This window comes from Zonotrichia leucophrys, unplaced genomic scaffold (assembly GCF_028769735.1).
Source record: "Zonotrichia leucophrys gambelii isolate GWCS_2022_RI unplaced genomic scaffold, RI_Zleu_2.0 Scaffold_290_66289, whole genome shotgun sequence".
In the NCBI taxonomy this organism is placed as follows: domain Eukaryota; kingdom Metazoa; phylum Chordata; class Aves; order Passeriformes; family Passerellidae; genus Zonotrichia; species Zonotrichia leucophrys.
Window position 1 is genome coordinate 10872 of NW_026992495.1, and position 19574 is coordinate 30445.

Here is a 19574-nt window from a genome sequence, read left to right on the forward strand (position 1 = left end):
GGAATGTTTTACACTGTGTTCTGAAATCTGTTTATGAAGCATTTGGTGGCTTTGTGGCTGTGGCTTTTCCCGCTGGCAATGACACTGAATTTGCCATTGTGTGAAAATGTGAGCAGGACGATGTATGGAAGTCTGAGGAAAAACTGCTTTGACCTGCCTCTGTGTGACTGACCCTTGCAGCACAGTCAAACATCTTCAGATTCTAAGAGAAGGGGACTTCGGTGTCTGTTTAAATTGCAGTGTGGGAATTGTTGTAAATGCATTGCACTGAGGGTGATTTGTCTCTGTAGGAGCAACAGAAAGCCTGGGCAGTGAATCTGAATGGTTTTGATGTAGAAGAGGCAAAGATCCTCCACCTCAGTGGAAAACCAGAGAATGCTCCAGAAGGTATGTCTGTGTGAGCGGAATCAGCAGGAGAGATCTGTGATAGATATAAACACAATTAAGTTCTTGTATCGGGATGCTCATCCTGGAATGGAGGCAAAACAGCTTTAATAATTCCTGATTTGCAAAGCTTTCAGTGGTGGATGAAGAAGGGAGGTCAGGCTGCTCTTGGTGTTGAGGAAATGCTGAAACCAGCCTGACTCATTTCATCTCCTCATGCCCTGACTGATCTCCCATCTTTCTCCTTCCACCCATTGGCTTTTGTCTCCCACCAGGCCCCAGTGAAGAGCCTGGCTCTGTGTTCTCCATCCCCTCCTTGTTGGCACTGCCAGGCTGGGATGAGGAGCCCCTCAGCCTTCCCTGCTCCAGGCTGGAACAGCCCAGCTCCTTTAGCCTTTGCTCACAGCCCAAGGGCTCCAGCCCCACCTTGGAGGCCCTTCCCAGACCCTGCTCCAGCTGCCAGACATCTTTCCTGCCCTGGGCAACCCAAACCAGGCCACAGTGACCTGGATAATCCATATCCTTGATGTCCTGGTCACACAGCCCTGGCCCCTTGTCCCCTGTCAGGCTCTGGGGTGGATCCTGTGGAACATCCTTTGGTGGAGGCTGTGGCTCCAGGTGGGCCGGGGGGATCCCGGGGGACAGGGACCCTGCTGGGCATGAACAGCATTGGAGTTGTTGGGAGAAACTGTGAGGGGGAGCTGGGGCAGAGTGACCAAGCCAGTGACCTGACACAGCCCTGCTGGGATGTCACGCAGCCCCTCTGTGATGTCACAGCCTGCTCTGTGAGGTCACAGCTCATTCTCTAATGTTACACAGCTGGCCCCTGATGTCACAGCCAATTCTGTGATGGCAGACCTCTGCAGTGTGATGTCACAGTTAGCTCTGTGATTTCAGACTTCTGTCCTGTGGTGTCACAGAGGCAATCTGTTATGTCATAGCTGCCCAATGACCCCACATAAGCTGCTCTGTGATGTCACAGCCTACTCTGTGACTTCATGTTACCAGATGATCAATTGTCTACACCAGGTGAGCTGACACCTGGAGCTTGTTCTCCAAAACCCCAGGCCTATGGAAACCACACAATGCCCATTGTGTGAGAAGGGGAACTGGAAGTTCAGCAGCCTCAGTGTCCTGCCAGCTCAGCCCGCCTGACTGAAACATTGGGGTCCACAACCACCAGGAACCACCAGAGAGACCCCCAGGACAGAAGAACACATGGGTAATGGTGAGGGAAAATACGTTAATGATTTTGGAGTAATTATTATCATGAGTGTGTTTAGTCCAGGACAATCAATGAATATGTGTACAAAATACAGGAAATAACAAGAAACTTTCCTGTACTCAGCATGCACGGCTTTGGGAGGAACTATCTCCTGTGCATCCAGCTGAATAAAGAATGCTGCTTCTTAATGCTAAATTGGGGTTAAAGAGTTTTCTGTTTTACCGAATTTTTGGTTACACTCCCACTCCCAAGGAAAGCTCTGTCTCCTGCTGTTCACAAACAGAGAAGGGCTGATGGCAGATGTGGGCCTCGTAGGCTGCCTGGGCCACAGTGACCATGAAATAATCAAGTTTTCAATGTTCTGTGAAAGAAGGAGGGGAAGCAACAAAACTTCTGCACTGGAATTAGGAAGGGCAGACTTTGGCCTGTTTAGGATGCAGATCTGGGGAGTACCAAATCAGGTACTGATTTTTTAAAGAGAAAGAGCCCTTAAAATCAAAGGGCTTCAGGAAGGACCAACACATTTCAAGAAAATAGTTTTAAAGGGGAAGGAGTAGTCTGTACCAGGGAGCCAAAATACAATCTAGTGAGGAAAAAGACTGGCCTGGCATCCCCGTGGAGCTTTTGTGGGAACTCAGGGGAAAAAAGGACTGGCAATACAGGAAGTATTTAAGGATGCCCTAAGATTATCTGAAAGAAAATTAGAGAGGTGAAAGCTCAATGAGAACTTAACCTAACCCATTCTTTAAAAAAAAAAAAGTTTGTGGAAAAACTATAAAGCAAAAGGAGACACAGGAGAACCTCTACCCTTTATTAATTGCAGTGGGGAATATAGTAACAAAAGATAAGGAAAAGGCAAAGCTACTTAACAGCATGTTTGTCTCAGTTTACAATATTAGGACAGTCTGTCCTCAGGAGAAGTGTTCTCCTGAGCTGGTAGATGGGCACAGGGAGCAGAACAGCCCCTGTAATCCAGGAGGAAGCAGCTGATGATCTGCTGAGCCACTCAGATGCTCACAGGTGTATGGGATGAGATGGGATCCATCCTAGGGGGATGAGGGAGCTGTGGAGGTGCTCTCCATCATTTACTATCAGTCCTGGCTCAGCATGGAGGTCTCAGAGGACTGGCGGTGCCAGTGTGAGCCCATCCCCAAGAAGGGCTGGAAGGAGGATCTGGGGAACTCCAGGCCTGTCAGCCAGACCTGGGTGCCCAGCAAGGCTATGGAACAGATCACCTTTAGTGCCAACACAGGGCACCCACAGGATGGCCGAGGGGTCAGAGCCAGCCAGTGTGGATTTCAATGCCTGCATGAAATGGTCTGGATGAGGAGATTGTGTCCAACATCAGAAAATCTGCAGATGACAGCAAGCTGGGTGTGAGTGTGGATCTGCTGCAGGGTAGGAGGGCTCTGCACAGGGCCCTGGACAGGCTGGATCCAGGCACCAAATCCAACAAGGTCACGTTTAACAAGTCCAAGTGTCGGGTCCGGCACTTTGGCCACAACAACCCCTGCAGCACTACAGGCTGGGGACAGAGGGGCTGGACAGCAGCCAGGCAGAAAGGGACCTGGGGGAACTGATGGACAGCAGGCTGGACATGAGCCAGCAGTGTGCCCAGGTGGGCAAGAAGGCCAATGGCTCCTGGCCTGGATCAGGAATGGTGTGGCCAACAGGAGCAGGGCAGGGATTCTTCCCCTGCACTCAGCACTGGTGACGCCACACCTCGAGTGCTGTGTCCAGTTCTGGGCCCCCAATTTAGGAAGGCCATGGAGGGGCTGGAGCGTATCCAGAGAAGGGCAACAAGGCTGGGGAAGGGTCTGGAACAGAAGTCTGGTTGAAGTGACATGAGGGAGCTGCGGTTGTACAATCTGGAGGAGGCTAAGGGGAGACAAGATGGTGTTAGGGCGCAGGTTAGAATTGGTGAACTCCAAGGGTTGTCACAATAAACCTGAGTGGTTTCCCTGGTGTCCCCAAGCCCTTGCTGGCCCCAGGGGCTGATGGCATTTGTGCTCCCTCAGGTTCATGTCCCCACAGCAACAGCATGGGGATGCTCCCCCTGCTCTGTGCAATGCAAACAGGGGCTGCTGAGGCAGTGCTGCCGTGTCTGTGCCTGCAAGGATGGGGCACCTGTGTGAGCTGGGGGAGAGGCCAGGGCTGCAGAGGGGGGATGTTGTTGGCAGCTCCATGAGGACACTCTGGGACGCTGCCCTGGGCTGTCCAGCACTCTGGGGATGGATCAGCCCCTGCTCTGCTGCTCCTTCCCGTCTGCCCCAGGGCGCTTGCAGAGCCCCAACCATGCTGTTTGCCCCCAGCCTGCCCATGGCCAGCCTGGGGCTGCTCACGGGGGTTTTCTGTGCTGAGCATTGGCCTGGGTGTGTTCTTGAGAGAGCCTGGGCAAGGAGCCTGGAGCCCCCAGGCCCTGGCCTGAGGCGTCAGCGCTGCCCCAGCAGTGCCCATGGCCTGTCCCTGCTGCAGCCCCGGCACTGCCACCCCCAGGGCTGTGCCCGGCCCCAAGAGCACTCAGGCCCTGCAGCAACACCAGGGCCACCAGGGCAGCGGAGCAGGGCCACAGCAGCAGCACTGGCAACACCAAGTGCTGCTGCTGCTGGGCACAGCTGCTGGGCCAGCACTGATCTGCCCCAGCCTGTCACACAGACATTGCTGCTGCAGCTCCCGAGAAGGCAACAAAAGGGCATCTCTGCAGAAAACTCTGCTGGGAGATCCTATACTTCCTTTAACACCACGAAGAGTGCAGCCCCTCATTGACCCAGTCTGTGGGCACAGGGAAGGTGGAGAGAAACCTACTGAGAAATGGTACAAACAAAAATATTTCTTTATGGATAATATAAATAAGTTAAACTAAGAAAAAAAATGCTCCAAAATGAAATCAACAAGAAATATCAAAGATGACTTTTATTACAAGTGTTTTGCAGATAATTGCCAGCAGTTTAATGTTTCTGAAAGCATCCAGTCATCTGTCTCCACACTGCAGCCTTGAGCTCCTGGTTTCTCAGGCTGTAGATGAGGGGGTTCAGGGCTGGAGGCACCACCGAGTACAGAAGTGACATGGCCACATCCAGGGATGGGGAGGACATGGAGGGATGCTTCAGGTAGGCAAACATGGCAGTACTGAAAAACAAGGACACCACAGCCAGGTGAGGGAGGCAGGTGGAAAAGGCTTTGTGCCGTCCCTGCTCAGAGGGGATCCTCAGCACAACCCTGAAGATCTGCACATAGGAGAAAACAATGAACACAAAACAGCCAAATGCTAAACAGGCAATAATCACAATGAGCCCAAGTTCCCTGAGGAAGTTGGAGTGTGAGCAGGAGAGCTTGAGGATCTGGGGCACCTCACAAAAGAACTGGCCCAGGGCATTGCCGTGGCACAGGGGCAGGGAAAATGTATTGGCTGTGTGCATGAGAGCGTTGAGAAAGGCACTGGCCCAGGCAGCTGCTGCCATGTGGGCACAAGCTCTGCTGCCCAGGAGGGTCCCGTAGTGCAGGGGTTTGCAGATGGACACATAGCGGTCGTAGCACATGATGGTCAGGAAGGCAAGCTCTGCTACTATAAACAGGAGAAAGAAAAAGAGCTGAGCTGCACATCCCGGGTAGGAGATATCCCTGGTGTCCCAGAGGGAATTGTGCATGGCTTTGGGGACAGTGGTGCAGATCATGCCCAGGTCGCTGAGGGCCAGGTTGAGCAGGAAGAAGAACATGGGCGTGTGCAGGTGGTGGCCGCAGGCTACGGCGCTGATGATGAGGCCGTTGCCCAGGAGGGCAGCCAGGGAGATGCCCAGCAAGAGGCAGAAGTGCAGGAGCTGCAGCTGCCGCGTGTCTGCCAATGCCAGGAGGAGGAAGTGGCTGATGGAGCTGCTGTTGAACATTTGCTGCATCTGGCCATGGGGATCTGTTCATGGAGAAACGGATAGTGAAGATTGAAAGGTTGAAAGATACCTGTAACCAAATTCAAAGCCATTTCCCATATATCATCATCTATAGCATACATGGACATGCTTTTGTGTTTAAGCGTTCTGAGGTTTTCTTTTTGATCTACCCCCATGTCTCTCCTGGTTTTCTTGGAAAGCAGAAAGCCTCAGCAATTCTGCTGCCTTCTGGTAGAACACAGTGAGTTCCCTGAGGTGAGTTGATGAGTGGAGAGTGGGGATAGATAGTCTGTTGTTTGTACCTGTTGAGAGTTTCTTTGAGCTTTAATGTTTCTCAGGTTGAGGGTGATCATCTCCCAGTGCTTCCCCTGACATGTCACCAGACACAGCTGAGAGCAGGTTGATCCACCACAGCCCAGCTCCACATTTGTAGCCAACGACTCACATTGCTCATTTCACCATCCAGAAGCATTTTCAGTGTCACAACACCTCTGACTTTCCCCATCAATCTTATAACTCAAGAGATGATCTAAGACAGGTTTGCACCCTGGATTGAAGCTCCCCGCTTGGAATGAAATCTCAGGGAAAATCCCAAGTGTCCTTATGATGGCATTGGATTGAGGGAGATGCAGCTCCTTCCCTGGCTGCACTGACAGCATTGCCCAGAGCCGGGCACTGGGGACAGCATCACCCTGAGCCAGCTGTGCCCCCTGCCAGAGCTCCCAGTACCGGGCAGCTGCTCCCAGCCCTGTGCTCTGCAAAGGGAACTGGGCCCGGGGCTGCAGAGCTGCCCCACAGCTCTGCTGCTGCTCTGCCTGCACAGGAGGGGCTGCACACCTTGGAGCCCCGGCCCTGAGGGCAGAGGCTTGGCTGGGGGGACAGGAGGAAGGGGGCTTGTTCAGAGGGAGGGGGCTGCACTGGAGGGGATCCTGTGGGCATCTCTAAACTCTCCCTGCCACAGCATTGCTGGGTTTTGTTTTCTCTCTTTCCCTGATTTTCTCTCTGCTTCCTGGAGATTTCCCTGCTGCAGGTGTTTCCCTGTTCCTGATCTCTCCCTGCCAGCACTCACAGACCCAAAATCTCTGTGCCCTCTCCTTGGCCTTACAGAACCCTGCCTGTTTGCAGGGCACTGGCTGGGGCAGGTTCTGTTTGCAGCTTGGAGAAAGGACAGCTCATACTGAGCCTGAATGTTAAGAACAAAGGTGTTGCTGGCGCAGTCCATGGGCAGAGTGGCTTAAAGCACATTAGGAATCTCCTGTGAACCTATTGATCACAAAAAGTAACAGTTTGGATGTCTCAGACGCTTGTCAAAAATTCATATTAAATACTTCATAATCAACATTTAATATTCATCCCCACTACCCTTCATTCTGCAATAGTAGAAAGCTGACTACATAGTCTCAGAAAGTTTCCTAATTTTTATCAAAATCCTTGACTTGGAAATATTCTATGACTGATCAGAAACCCTCAGTATGTCAGAGCTTCATGAGCATTTCACCTTCCCTGCACCAGAAATACCCAGAGAATGTACTCACAGGGTCTGTAGGCATTGGGATGTTCCAGCTTTAGGAGATCACTCCAGGAGCTGCAGATGCATTGTCCTGCAGCCAGAGGTTCCTGTGCCAAGGGCTGGCAGTGTTTCTGCCCCAGGCACTTCTCAGCACCTTCCCAGCCCTGACTGATTGAAGCTCTCTGTGCCTCTGTGCTGTGCCCAGGGTGGCTGCAGGCAGTGCCCCAGCCCTGCTGGGCTGGCAGAAGAGCTGCTCATCAAGAGAAATGTGCTTTTGAAGCTCTTCTTGGTTACCAGGAGCTGCCTCTGTGCCAGGAGCCCAGCCCAGCTCAGCAGCACAGACACAGCACAAGAACTTTAATGAGCCTCTGGGGCTTTGTGCTCAGGCCCTGAACATCAGTCCTTGAGAAGGCGCTGAAGAAACCTCTCCAGAACTCCACATCAGAATCCAACTCCAAACTTTCTTGGACTTTTAATGGGTCCCACTGAAGGACACAACTGAGAAAGTGTCCCCAGGCCCCAGGCAGAGCAGAGAACTGCAGGCAGTGATGAGGGGTGGGGACAAGGAGAAGACAAGTCTTGGTGCCCTGGGGCACAGCAGCAGGGTCTGTGCCACCAAGGGCTGTGAGGAGACATCTTGTCCTGAGGCACTGGGGCCTCCTGGCACAGTCCCAGCCAGGCTGGGCACTGTCAGCCCCTTGTCCTGCCCTCAGCATTCCCCCCTTAGCCCACATCTGCTGGATCTGCTGGAAGGAGTCCCTGGGGAGCCTTGGCCAGGAATGGCCCTGGGGGGGTTCCTTAATTCTCCCTGCACGGACTGCAGGTTTTTCAAAGGACTTTGGGTTTGGCTTTTGCCTTGGAGTCACTGAGAGGTTTGTGCAATCATGGCCTCCAATTATCTGCTGTAATTAGTTCCTGGAGAGGCTTTTTCAGTAACAGCACTAAGTGGGGCTCATTAATACTTCAGCGTACTTTAGTTTTTTTTAGGTACTTTGGATTTTCCCTTTTGATACAGACTCTGTGAGAGGTTTTTGCAATCATGGCCCCAATTATCTGCTTTAATTAGTCCCTGGAGAGCTTTGTACCGACATTCAGTGGGGCTCATTAATGCCTTGAGATACTCAAGGATTTTAAGGTACTTTATGGATTTAAGAATACTTTTAGGTACTTTAAAGCATTTTCCTTCCAAAACTGAGTCTCTGATAGGTTATTGTGCCATCCTGGCCTCCAATTCTCTCCTCCAAGGAGTCCATGAGTATCCTGTGTTGGGTATCTTCCTCGTTTCTGTTTTACAACAAAGATGGAACTGAAAGAATTTTGTAAGACTTTCTAAAAGCATCCAAACAAACATGGGACAATTAACAATGCAACAACAACCACTAAGAGAATTAATAGTCCTGTTTTAGCTAGACATCATCCAACCCTTGGATTGGAAGAGTTTATTGCACCAGTCTTTGTTTTCCACTTGAAGCTTCTTGAACCCTTTCTTCAGTACCTGAATGCTCTTGTGGATTGACTCTCTGTGCCTGGAGAGGTTCATGCAACACATCCCTCAGAGTCTACACAGCCATGCCCATGTGCCCAGAGTAAAAACTCGATTGCTATTTTGCAAGGTGGCCTGTCTGATGGTCTCTATGTCTGAGAGCAGGACACTCAAAGTGAGGGAGGTAGCATTGGTTTGCTTACCTAACAGGCACCCAGCATGGTCTAATTGTCCTAAAGCTTTAGCTGCAGCTGCCCAAGTGTCATGGTTTGAGCCTGGCACAGAGCCAGTGCCCCCCATGAAAATGCCTCACCCTGGTGTCTGCTGTGAGATGTGACCAGGAATAAGCAAAACAGGCTCTAACTTAAACATAAAGAACACTTTATTACCTAAACTACAGGAAAATAGGGAAAGAAAAAAAAAAAGAAATTGAAAACCTTACAAAAAAAAACTTTCCTCCTCCCCACTCCCTGACTTTCCCAATCCGATACATTCTCCCAAAAAACACCAACTGCCCAGCCCTGGCACGACGCTTTAGTATACTCAAACTTCAGTTCATGAAGAGGAAAGGAGTCTTTCTCGTTCCATAGGCTTCTCCTGGAAACACACTGAAACCTCGTGTGCTTCCCTGTCACTGCGGCACCGCCCGGAAAGTCCATTTGCCGCTTGTGACATCTTCCTTCCATGCTCAGTGCTCTCACCACCGAGACATGGCCAGAGCTGCTTTTAGGGTTGTCTTTCAAGGATGCCTTGTCTCACTCCAAAAAGGCACAGTCTCTGCTTTTGGGACATCTGTCCCCCCCATATTTTTCCAACCCCCTGGGGCCGGGGGGTCCTCACGAAGAACCTTCCTGGTTTTGAGGCACTGCCTCCCCCTAAATGCAGTCTGTGTCACAGGAACAACTGAGTCCATAGCCACGAGAAAAGTCCAGCCAAAAGGCCACTCCAAATCATCTCTCCCCATCCAATCATCTCCACATTCTCCGGGCCAGGTCCTTATCTCATCTCATCTCATCTCTCATCTCCCTTCTTATTCAGCTTCGAGGAGGATTAGCATTTTTGCAAGGCCCCAGTCATGCAAGAAAGGGTTAAAAGTTTTCAGTCTCTGTCTGTCCTGGGACGAGATGATACTCCCACACGTGCTGCTGCTGCGGCCGGCCGCTCTCCCTCCCGGAAAGAGAGGGGGGAGAGGGCTGGCCGCCCGATGTCTCGATGTCTCTTGGGGCTCCGCCACCCTTCCATCCTTGAAAGCCCCTCAACCCCCACCTCTGTCCAGGCCCCTGGCCTACCGCATGGCCGCCCCTCCCCCACCCAGCAGCAGCGGGCTGGGCGGGGGAAGAGATCTGACCTCTTCGCCCGACGATGTCCCAAAGAGGAAGTGCCAGGGCAGTGCCTTGCTTTTAACCCCTGTGTATTCTCGGAGGTGTGTCCAAACCCCACTGGCTACACCAGGTGTCAGTATGAAACCCAAAACCTTCATTGGTTTGACCACAGCTTCCCAGAATTCCCACTCCTTCCTGGTCAAACCACGACACCAAGGTAGTCCAAACTGGGGGTGCTACCATGTGATACCTGGATTAAAGCTTTTAAAGTCATCTCTTTAATATCATTCAATACTTCTCTGGGAATACCTGCTGCTTGATCATCTGGTAGGCTGAGTAGTCCTTCTCCAGCTAGACGGTTGATTGTCAATTCTGCCCTTGCCTCATTTTTAGCATAGTCTGCTACTAACTGATTTAGTAAACATTTCCATCCCCTTTCCCACAGGGTGTATTTTGTAGGTGACAACAACATGGTCATAATATATTTTAAATCATAGGAAGTTAAGACAGGTGAAGTAAACATGGCCCTCATTAGGCCATTGAAACAAGGTAAGTCCTTCCTATGGTCTTTAGCTGTCTTAAAGACAGAGCTCCTTGATTTCCCCATAAACCAATGGCTGAAACCTGGGATTTTGCCCCCTACTTTCATATGAAGGCAATGAAGAGTTTCAAGGCTATTTTCCAGTGTCCTCCCTTAACTGGAGGCATGGTCCAGGGTGGAGAGGATGATTGACAGTGGGGGCATAACCTGCAGTTTTTAGGGTGGAGTCTGGAGGTTCGTTCAGAGTGGAAAAAAAGGTTGTGGCAGCAGGAAGTGGAGGAGCCAAGATGGAGGGAGGACGATCAGGCTCAGGGGCATCTGGAAAATTTTTAATCATCCATCTCATGATTGATTTTAATTTTTTCTTTGAAGATATTTTGTCATGATCAGTGAGAATTAATTTAAAGCATCCATATACACGCCTTTCTATATTGGGCATCCAGCTGCCCATTTTTTCTCTTTCTCCGCCTTTGGTGGAACAGCCACTGGAGCACCCCAAATCAATTATGGGATGCGGATGCGTATTGTAAAAACACAGTGGCAAAATGGGCAATAATTGTTCTGTGTTTCCCCAAATCCACCTGCAATTCTATGCAGGTGAAACTGTCATTGTCCCTGTGAATCCTCGCCAAGGTCCCTCAAAGCAATGATGAATCTGCCAGCACAGCACAATCCAAAATCCCGGGGAGCGCTGGCCTATCCATCAGCTAACCCCAGCTGACATGACTGAATGTCAGGGTCCCTGTTCAGGCACCAAATGTCTTAATGAGGGTGGCTGTGACAAACCTTTCTGGTTCCCCAACTTCAGGGCAAGGGTGGTGAAAATGAAAAGAAGCAGATGCTGGGGAAGATGAAACAGGAAAGCCTTATAAATATGATTGCCTGGCAAAAGATTTTGAAAATATGGAAACTGTAAGTGAGATTGAAATGAAAGCAATCTTTTAGATACCTTAGTTACTGAACAACTAGAAAATAATGGTATGGCTGACTGAAGGCAATCCCCTTTTGATGAAAAAATACCCTCTGCTTGCAGACAAGTCCAAGGGTCAGAGCAGACCCTACTAGCTTGGCAGAAGGGGTCCAGAGAGTAGTTTTTAGGGTTTAAAATGTAACACAGTATGGTCATGTAATGGTTCTTATAGGCTGTATGTAATGCTATAAGATTTGTATCTTGTACTAGATTGGTTAGTGAAAATGAGAATATGCAGCACAGAAGAAGATTTATTGTATAATAAGGGAACTCCCCTCCTCTTTCAGGCATCCATTTTGGGCACCTCTTTCAAGCTCTTCTTCTGGACCTGCTCCGAGCTGTGGCTGGAAGCTCCAAACAAGGCCCCTGCACTCACACCCTTTGCAATAAACCACAAGTTCCAAGACCTGGCTTCAGAGACCTCTCGTCTCCGTCCATCCCAACCGTCTTAACCCCCGACGCTCCTACAAGCAGGATCAATGGAGTTTCCCAAAAAGAACTTTAGTAACATGGTGAAAAACAATAAACATGGAGAAGTTGTGCACAGTACGAGGGGTGTGATCCAAAGGCCTGAGATAAAGGCAAAGGAACAATATATACACTTGAGGGTAGAACACTCTAGAACAATACCCCTATAGGGGAAACAAGTAATCATAGGGCGGGAGAACTTGGACAATTTAGCATAACAACACTAAAGGATTATGAGGGAACTCTCAAACTCACCTAAGCTGAACAAATATTTCCAGGGCTTGAAACTCACACCCAGTTCTTCTGGAGTAAAATCTGACTGACTCTGATTTAGAGCTGGGCTAACTACCACACCGCTGCTTTGCTCTGGTCCCTTGGGAACATGTGGCCCAACAGAGCCACAGTGATGTCCTTGGTTCCACGAGGCTCTACAGTATCACAATGGTGCCTTGGATCCATGGTGCTCTGCAGTGTCACAATGGCCCCTTCATTTCACAAGGCTGCCAAGTGTCACATTGGTCTCCATAGGAAGGAAGCACAGAGCCCCATGATTCAGGAGCTGATGAACAGCAACCATCAGAGGTCAAGGCAAGCCTGACCTGTCTGTCCTGGCAGGTTTGCTTGGAGAAACCCTTGGATATTTGAAATTATGAATGTGGAATCTTAATTTAGAACATTTGTGCCTGGAGAAGAGAGATGGAGTTTTTTTTCATACAAAGAAAAGCACAGAGCCCTTTCCAGTGTCTGGAAAACAGGTAAGTGCTGCCCCTCAGGAGTCAAAGACCAGCCAGACCTGTCTGTCCTGGCAACTTTTGTCTGGCAGCAATTCTTGGATACACAGAAATTTGGAGGTGGAATCCTAATTTTGGCCATCAATGTCTGGAAAAAATGAACAGTTCTTTCCCATACAAAGGAAAGCTTAGAGCCCTTGTGTTTCAGGGGCAGATGAGAGTGGCCTTCCACATTCCAAGGTCAGTCAGACCTGTCGGGTGAGCCCTGGGAGGCCAAGGCAGCCACACCTATTCCGTCTTCCCTTGGTTCCACAAGGCCCTGCAATGCCACAGTGGTTCTCTTGCTTCCATGATGCCCTCAGGTGTCATAATAACCCCTTGATTACACAAGTCCTTAAGGATCTTAATGGTCTCCATGGTTTAACAAGGCCCCACAGTGTCATAATGATCTACTGGTTCCATGAAGCCTCTCTGTGTCCAATGGCCCCTTGGTTCCATTGGGGCCCAGTAGTGCAACAATGATTCCCTTGGTTCCACAAGTTCCCGTAGTGTCACAATGGCCCCTTCCTTCCATGAGGCCCTGCAGGGTCACAACGGTCTCCATGATTCCATGGGGTCTTGCAATGCCACTATGGTCTCCATGGATCCACGGTGCCTCTCAGGATCACAACAGCCCTTTGGCTTCACGAGGCCCTGGAATGCAGCAATGGCCTCTTGGTTCCACAAAGCCCTGCTGCTTCACACTGGTCCCTTGGGACCATGCAGCCCAACAGAGACACAATGATGTTCTTGGTTCCACAAGGCCCCACAGTGTCACAGTGGCCCCTGGGATCCCTGGTACCCTGCAGGGTCACAATGTTCCTCTTGGTTCCACAAGGGCCTGCACTGTCACCATGGCCCATTGGTTTCACAATGCTCCGCAGTGTCACAATTGTCTCCATAGAAAGGAAACAATTGAGCCCCAGTGGTGCAGGGGCAGTCACCAGAGAGGCAGTCATCAGAGGCCAAGTCTACCCAGACTTGTGTCACCCTGGTTTTTAAAGATTTTCTAAGCCTTCTGATGTTGACATTCTTGTAGTGAACTTTCTCACACATTTTCTGTAAATAACTCATTGTTTTGCATTCCTTTATGGAGGAGGAGAGAGTTGAAGGGCTGTTGGTTTGACCAGTGTCATTGGAGAGGTGACACTGTCACCTTCCAATGCGCTGTCACTTTTGGAAAACTATAAATGTTAAAGTCAGAAAATAAAATTCCCTTTCATCCTTCACCCTGAGAACAGCAGTGCGCGCTTGTGTTCTTTCGTGTCCTCTAGTGACATCTGGTGACTGCCAAAGTGTACTGCAGCCTAGACTGAGACACAGGGTCCGGATTGCTGGTGAGGTTTTATTCTTCCCCTCTCTTTGATGCTTTGCCTGCTGTTCTTGGGGTGTTGGCAACCTCTGCGAGTTTTGAGGAGGATTCTCTCATTTTGGACCTCTGGAGTGGTCCAAAACCTGGTCCTGGGGGATGGGTCCAACTCGGGGAATAGCGATTTTTCCCGGGGTTGATTTTGCTCTTGGCAAGCTGTTCCCAAGCCCAGGGGGCTCTGTGGATTTGGCAGGCTGTCATTGCCTTGCCCTGTGGGGGCGGTGGGGCAGAGGGCGTGCTGCCCTCTCTTTGTGCCTTCCTGGCCTTTGAGGATCAGCCTCCACCTCGGATTGAGTCTAACTCAGAGATGAGTCTTTCTCCAAACTGCAGTGTTTCCACGACGTTCCCCCTGAGCATGGCAGGGGCAGGTTCACCTGCCTCCGAGTCGGGCTTATTTGTGGGGGTGGCTTTGCCCATCTCTGAGTCTGTGCAGTGTGCCAGGGATGCACAGTCAGTAGAAGCCGCTGGGTGTGGGGCCGTGGTCGGCGTTCCGTTTGGCCCCGCCCCAGTGGGTGGGCAGCCCACCCCACTACTCTTGGTCTCGGCGGTGCCCTCTGTGGAGTCTTGAGGCTCGGGACAGATGCTCATAGGGTCTGTGCCAGGCTCCCTTATGCCGCCCTGCAGTGATGCGGCTCCACGGGCTGCACCTCTCTCAGCATCCCTCCCCTCCTCCGTGTCAGGGATGGGGGCACCGCGCCGGTCTTGTCCTGTCGCAGACATCTTTTCATTAAAGTCATTAGGATTCATTAAATTCATTAGGATTTTTCCTGCTGAAGCTGAGAACTTTCAGCAACAAAGTGTAAACAATGGTCATCTGCTGCTGTGGAGTGCAACAGGTGGATCCGTGATTGGTCTCCTGTGGATGTTTGGAGGTACTGACCACTCATGGCAGAGCTGGGTCTTGCTCTCTGCCGAGACACAGATCTTTGTTATTCATTCTTTTCAATTCCATTCTTAGCTTAGCCTTCCGAGAAACCTTTTCCTTTCTATTTCTTTTTAGTTTAGTTATAATGCAGTATATATATAATAAAATAATAAATCAAGCCTTCTGATCATGGAGTCAACATTCTCGTCTCTCTCTCATCCTGAAAACCCCTGTGACCACGGGCACATTGTCCCAGCCTGCACCGGGTTTGCAGGCTGTGCTGGCACCGGCCTGGGTGGTACAGATTTCACAGTTCCCGCCAAGGCGCCCCCTGCCGGGGCTGGGGCACGACTTTAGTGCAAATGGTGACACGGCCGGCGGGAGGCCGGTGGATTCCCAGGGCCATGGCGTCTCGTCGTTGAATTTGTGGACACTTCCCTCGTGCCAGGTGACTGTGTGTCCAAGGGACCCTGTGCGTTTCTGGAGAGAAGCCAAAACCAAGACTAACGAGATGTTTGAGCCTGCCTCCTCCCGGCATCTGCTGGGTTGATGAGGAGGCTCCTCTGGCTCTGCCGGTGTTGCAGGGGCAAGTGGAGTTGACCTGGCTCCTGTCAATCATCTGCCCTTGTCCCTGTGGGGCCCAAGGACCAGGATGAAGCACATGCTATGACTCTGCCAGGGGCTGCCCAGGCTTTCCCTATGCTCAGGGGTGTTACTCATAACACTCATGAACTGCTTTTGTATAAGCTGGAGAGGGCAGTCCATGATGCTGTTGTTCAGCATGGTTTGGGGTCTGCTGAGGTTATGCAAATTCTCCAGAGGGTTGCTACGGACGTGCTGACGCCTCATGACCTCGATCGTGTGGCACATTCTCTTTTTGACCATGTGCAGTTTGGTGTTTTTGAAACCAAGTGGGCTCGTTTGGCAGCCCACGCGGTGGTGCAGGATGCTGCGCTGGCGCCACAGGACCCCAGGTGTGGGGTTGTCACTGACGTGCTGTTGGGCACGGGGCTTTATGCCAATGTTCAGGGGCAGGCTGGATTCAATTCCCTTGTGCATGACCAGTGCCACATGCTGGGCTTTGCAGCAATTGTTCAGACCCTGGAAATGGCTGCTCCGAGGCAGCCATTTGCGACCATCGTCCAGGCGGTTGATTTGATGAGTCTTTCATGGAATTTGCGGCAAGGTTGACTGTGTCTGTGGAGAGGCAGGTGCCTAATCCTGTGGCAAAGAGGATTGTGATTGCAAACCTTGCAAGGTGTAATTGCAATGATGCTTGTAGGAAGGTCATAGTGGCTCCGCCTGGTTTTCCTACTGTCTCCCAGATGGTGGAGGCCTGTGCAGACATCATCCCCTTGGGTCAGAAGTTGGCTGCCGTGGCTGCCACTGTGCAGCCAGTCTGGGCAGCACCCCAGGGCAGGTGGCCACAGCAGGAGAATGTGCAGGCTGGCAAGAAGCAGGGGAAGAAAGCACAGAAGGTCAAATTCCCCATGTTTTTGTGTGGTCAGTGTGGTAGGCCGAATCACATGTCCAATATCTGCAAGGCGACAGTTCATGTTAATGGCCAGGGTTTACTGGGCTTGGGAAATGTGAAGCGGGGCGTGCAGGAGGGACGTGCCCAGATACAACTTCTCTCCAGACCCTGGAGCCCATGGAGGTCTCCTTTGCTGGCTTGCAGCCAGCACCCGTGGATCAGCAGGTGTGGATTTCTGCACCGCAGCAACAGTTGTCTCAGAATCTTCTGAGATACACAAGATTCCCTGGGATGCCTTTGGTCCCTTGGGTTGGGGCATGAGTGCTCTCCTGATGGGGAGGTCTTGCGCCATCCTTCAGGGCATCACTGTGCCCCTGAGGCTCAATGATGCAGATTTCACAGGGCAGATTTGTGCCATGGTCACCACACCCACCCCCTCCCGTCACGATCCCGAAAGGGACATGACTTGCTCAACATGTGCCTTTTAAATCCTCTGTTCACAGGACAACTGACCGGTCACATGCAGCTGGTGGCTTTGGATCCACTGGGCCACCTCACGTTCGCTGGACTGCTGTCCTGACCAAGGACCATCCTGAGATGCTGAGTACCGTGATCCGTTCCTGGTGCAGCGCCGTGGGAGATCCACCTCCACGGGCTTCTAAACAGCGGTGCTGACATCACGGTTCTCCCCCTTGCCGCCTGGCCCCCAGTGGCCCCTGGATCCGGTGGAAACATCTGTCGCGGGCCTGGTAGGGACGGTGCAATGCTATGTGAGCCAGCGGCCCATGCTGGTCACGAACCCGGAGGGACAGACAGCCTGGGTTAGGCCTCATGTTACTTCTACTCCTCCCAAGCTCTGGGGGAGGGATGTTCTGTCTGTCTGGGGGGTGCGCATCGGGACAGATTTTTGATGGGGGCCACTGCGATGAAGGGCACAGAGTGTCCTACACCTCTTATACGGTGGCTGGTGGACAAACCTGTCTGGGAGAAGCTGTGGCCCCTCCCTCAAGATAAATTGGTTGCCCTTCAGAATCTGGTGCAGGAGCAGTTGGACCAGGGTGAAGCCAGCAGGTGGGCTTTGTACAAACCACGAACTAGACAGGGCTGCTGTAGAACATGCCTCAAGCTGCTTTATTTTTCAGCATCAGTCTCATTACATGATTATGAAAATGGGAAGATGAGAGCAGCTCACATTCCAGGCAGCAGACCAGGAACTTAATGTTACAACTTACTTTATAAGTTTCTTGACCAATCACACAAATCAAAAGCACATTGACAGTAGTTCTATCCAATCACGATAAGCACACATACCTTTGGTTAAAAATAATGCTTTCTTATTTTGAATACAATACCTACTTGTAAGCCTTAAAACACAATGCACAGAGCTCCATTATTAAGCTTTAATCTTCCTAATATCTTGCTAGATAAACTTTCTGTAGCTTAGAGAGCTATTCTAGAAAAGTGTTAATACACAGACCATTGATCTATTTGCCTTTGCTTTTCTACAGTTTAAATAATTTTTCTGCTGACCTATCTCATGGCTGCTGCATAGCTCTGCTCACAGTTCTGCTGTCTCTGAGGCCTGCATCTTTCAGCTTTCCCAAAATCCTCTAATTTTGTGGATTCCCAAAAAGGGTCATCTGGAGCCTTCTACCAGTCTCTGGAAGACTCCTGTCTTCTGCATCAAAAAGAAATCTGGGAAATGGAGGTTGTTGCAAGACCTGTGAAAGGTTAATGTCGTGATGGAAAGCATGGGAACATTGCAGGCGGGCATGCCATCTCCTACCATGCTTCCCACAGACTTGCTGGTCCTCATTGTGGATCTGAAGGATTGTTTCTTTATGATTCCTTTGCATCCGGATGACAGACTGAAGTTTGCCTTCTCAGTGCCAGCAATTAATGAGGCTGAGCCTGCACAGAGATATCAATGGACAACATTGCCCCAGGGTATGTGCAATTCTCCTGCCATATGCCAGTGGCACGTGTCCACTGTCTGGAGTTGGCAAGCAGTTTCCTGATGCACTTCTGTATCCTTTTATGGATGACATTTTGGTGGCCGCGTCCACCCAGGAGGAGCTACTGAGGATTCAGCCTCGGTTGCTCAATGCTTTTCATTCTCATGGACTGCAGGTGGCTCCAGAAAAGGTTCAACAACAACCGCCTTGGAAGTACTTGGGGGTCAAAATTCTGAAACGGATGATCGGTCACCAGGAGGCGTAATTTGTGCATTCTGTGAAGACACTGAATGATGCTCAGAAATTGGTAAGTGTCATCACTTGGTTACGTCTGTACTTGGGACTAACTGACACACAGCTGTCTCCTCTGTATGATTTGTTGAAAGGACACTGATCTAAAGTCACCTCGCACACTGACCCCTGAGGCGCATAAGGCATTGGAGGTGGTCCAGCAAGCTGTTTTGCCTTGCCTAATTAATTGCATTGATCCCTCCGTTGATGTCACTGTGTTCATCACCACTCCAGATTCGCATCCCACGAGCATCATTGGCCAATGGAGTGACAAATGGTTCGATTCCTTGCACATTTTGGAATGGGTTTTTCTGCCTCATCAGCCGCTGAAGATGGCAGATGCATTGTTTGAGCTGATTGCTTGCTTGATAATGAAATGCCAGCAACAGAGTTTGCAATTGATGGGTGCGAATCCTGCAAAGATCATACTCCCGGTGCAACGGGAGGATTTTGACTGGAGTTTTGCAAACAGTGTGTCCCTGTGTTGGGAAATTAGCTGACTAGAGACTGGAAAAGTACAAAGCTGTGGCTAATTCCAAGTCCTGTACCTGCAAGATAGTGTGTCCTTGGGCCTAGCTGAGTATGATAAAGAAATGGACAGCAAGATGTGAGAAGTAGAGAATGTAGGCGCAAAGGAATGAGGAAGGGTTGATGGTATAGTTTAACCAATAGATTGCTTGGCTTACAGAATATTCATAAGCTTATTATTTGCTGTATAAGTGTTTGATGCTTTCTTCAATAAACTGGACCTGTGATGAACCATCTGGTGTCCTGGTCCCCTTCCTTCGACATATGGTGACCCCGAATGTTGACCCCCTTGTCACGCACTAAAAGAAAAAGGGGGAGGAAGAACGTGCCAAGATAGAGGAAGTTGGAGTTGGGTCCTGAGAAGCCAGGACGGTGCCAGAATTTTGAGGAGCACCCTCGAGGTTCACATCGGTGACCCGAGCCATACGTGCTGTCAGAAGCCTGGAAAGCTGCAAAGAGCGCGCTCACTAATAGGTATGGATAGGCAAGAGCATATGATTTTTCGCCGCATATTTAGAAAGGCGAGGAGTAAAGG

At 50.6% G+C, this 19574-nt stretch overlaps 1 protein-coding gene across 1 annotated transcript; it reads right to left on the reverse strand.

The window, feature by feature from the left end:
• Positions 1–4557: 4557 nt before the first annotated feature.
• On the reverse strand, positions 4558–5337 carry LOC135441431 (olfactory receptor 14J1-like; the record flags this gene model as incomplete). The annotated part of the gene is made up of 1 exon (XM_064700975.1): positions 4558–5337. A coding segment is annotated over one exon (780 nt), but the record flags the coding sequence as incomplete, so codon positions are not given.
• Between the last annotated feature and the right edge of the window lie 14237 nt (positions 5338–19574).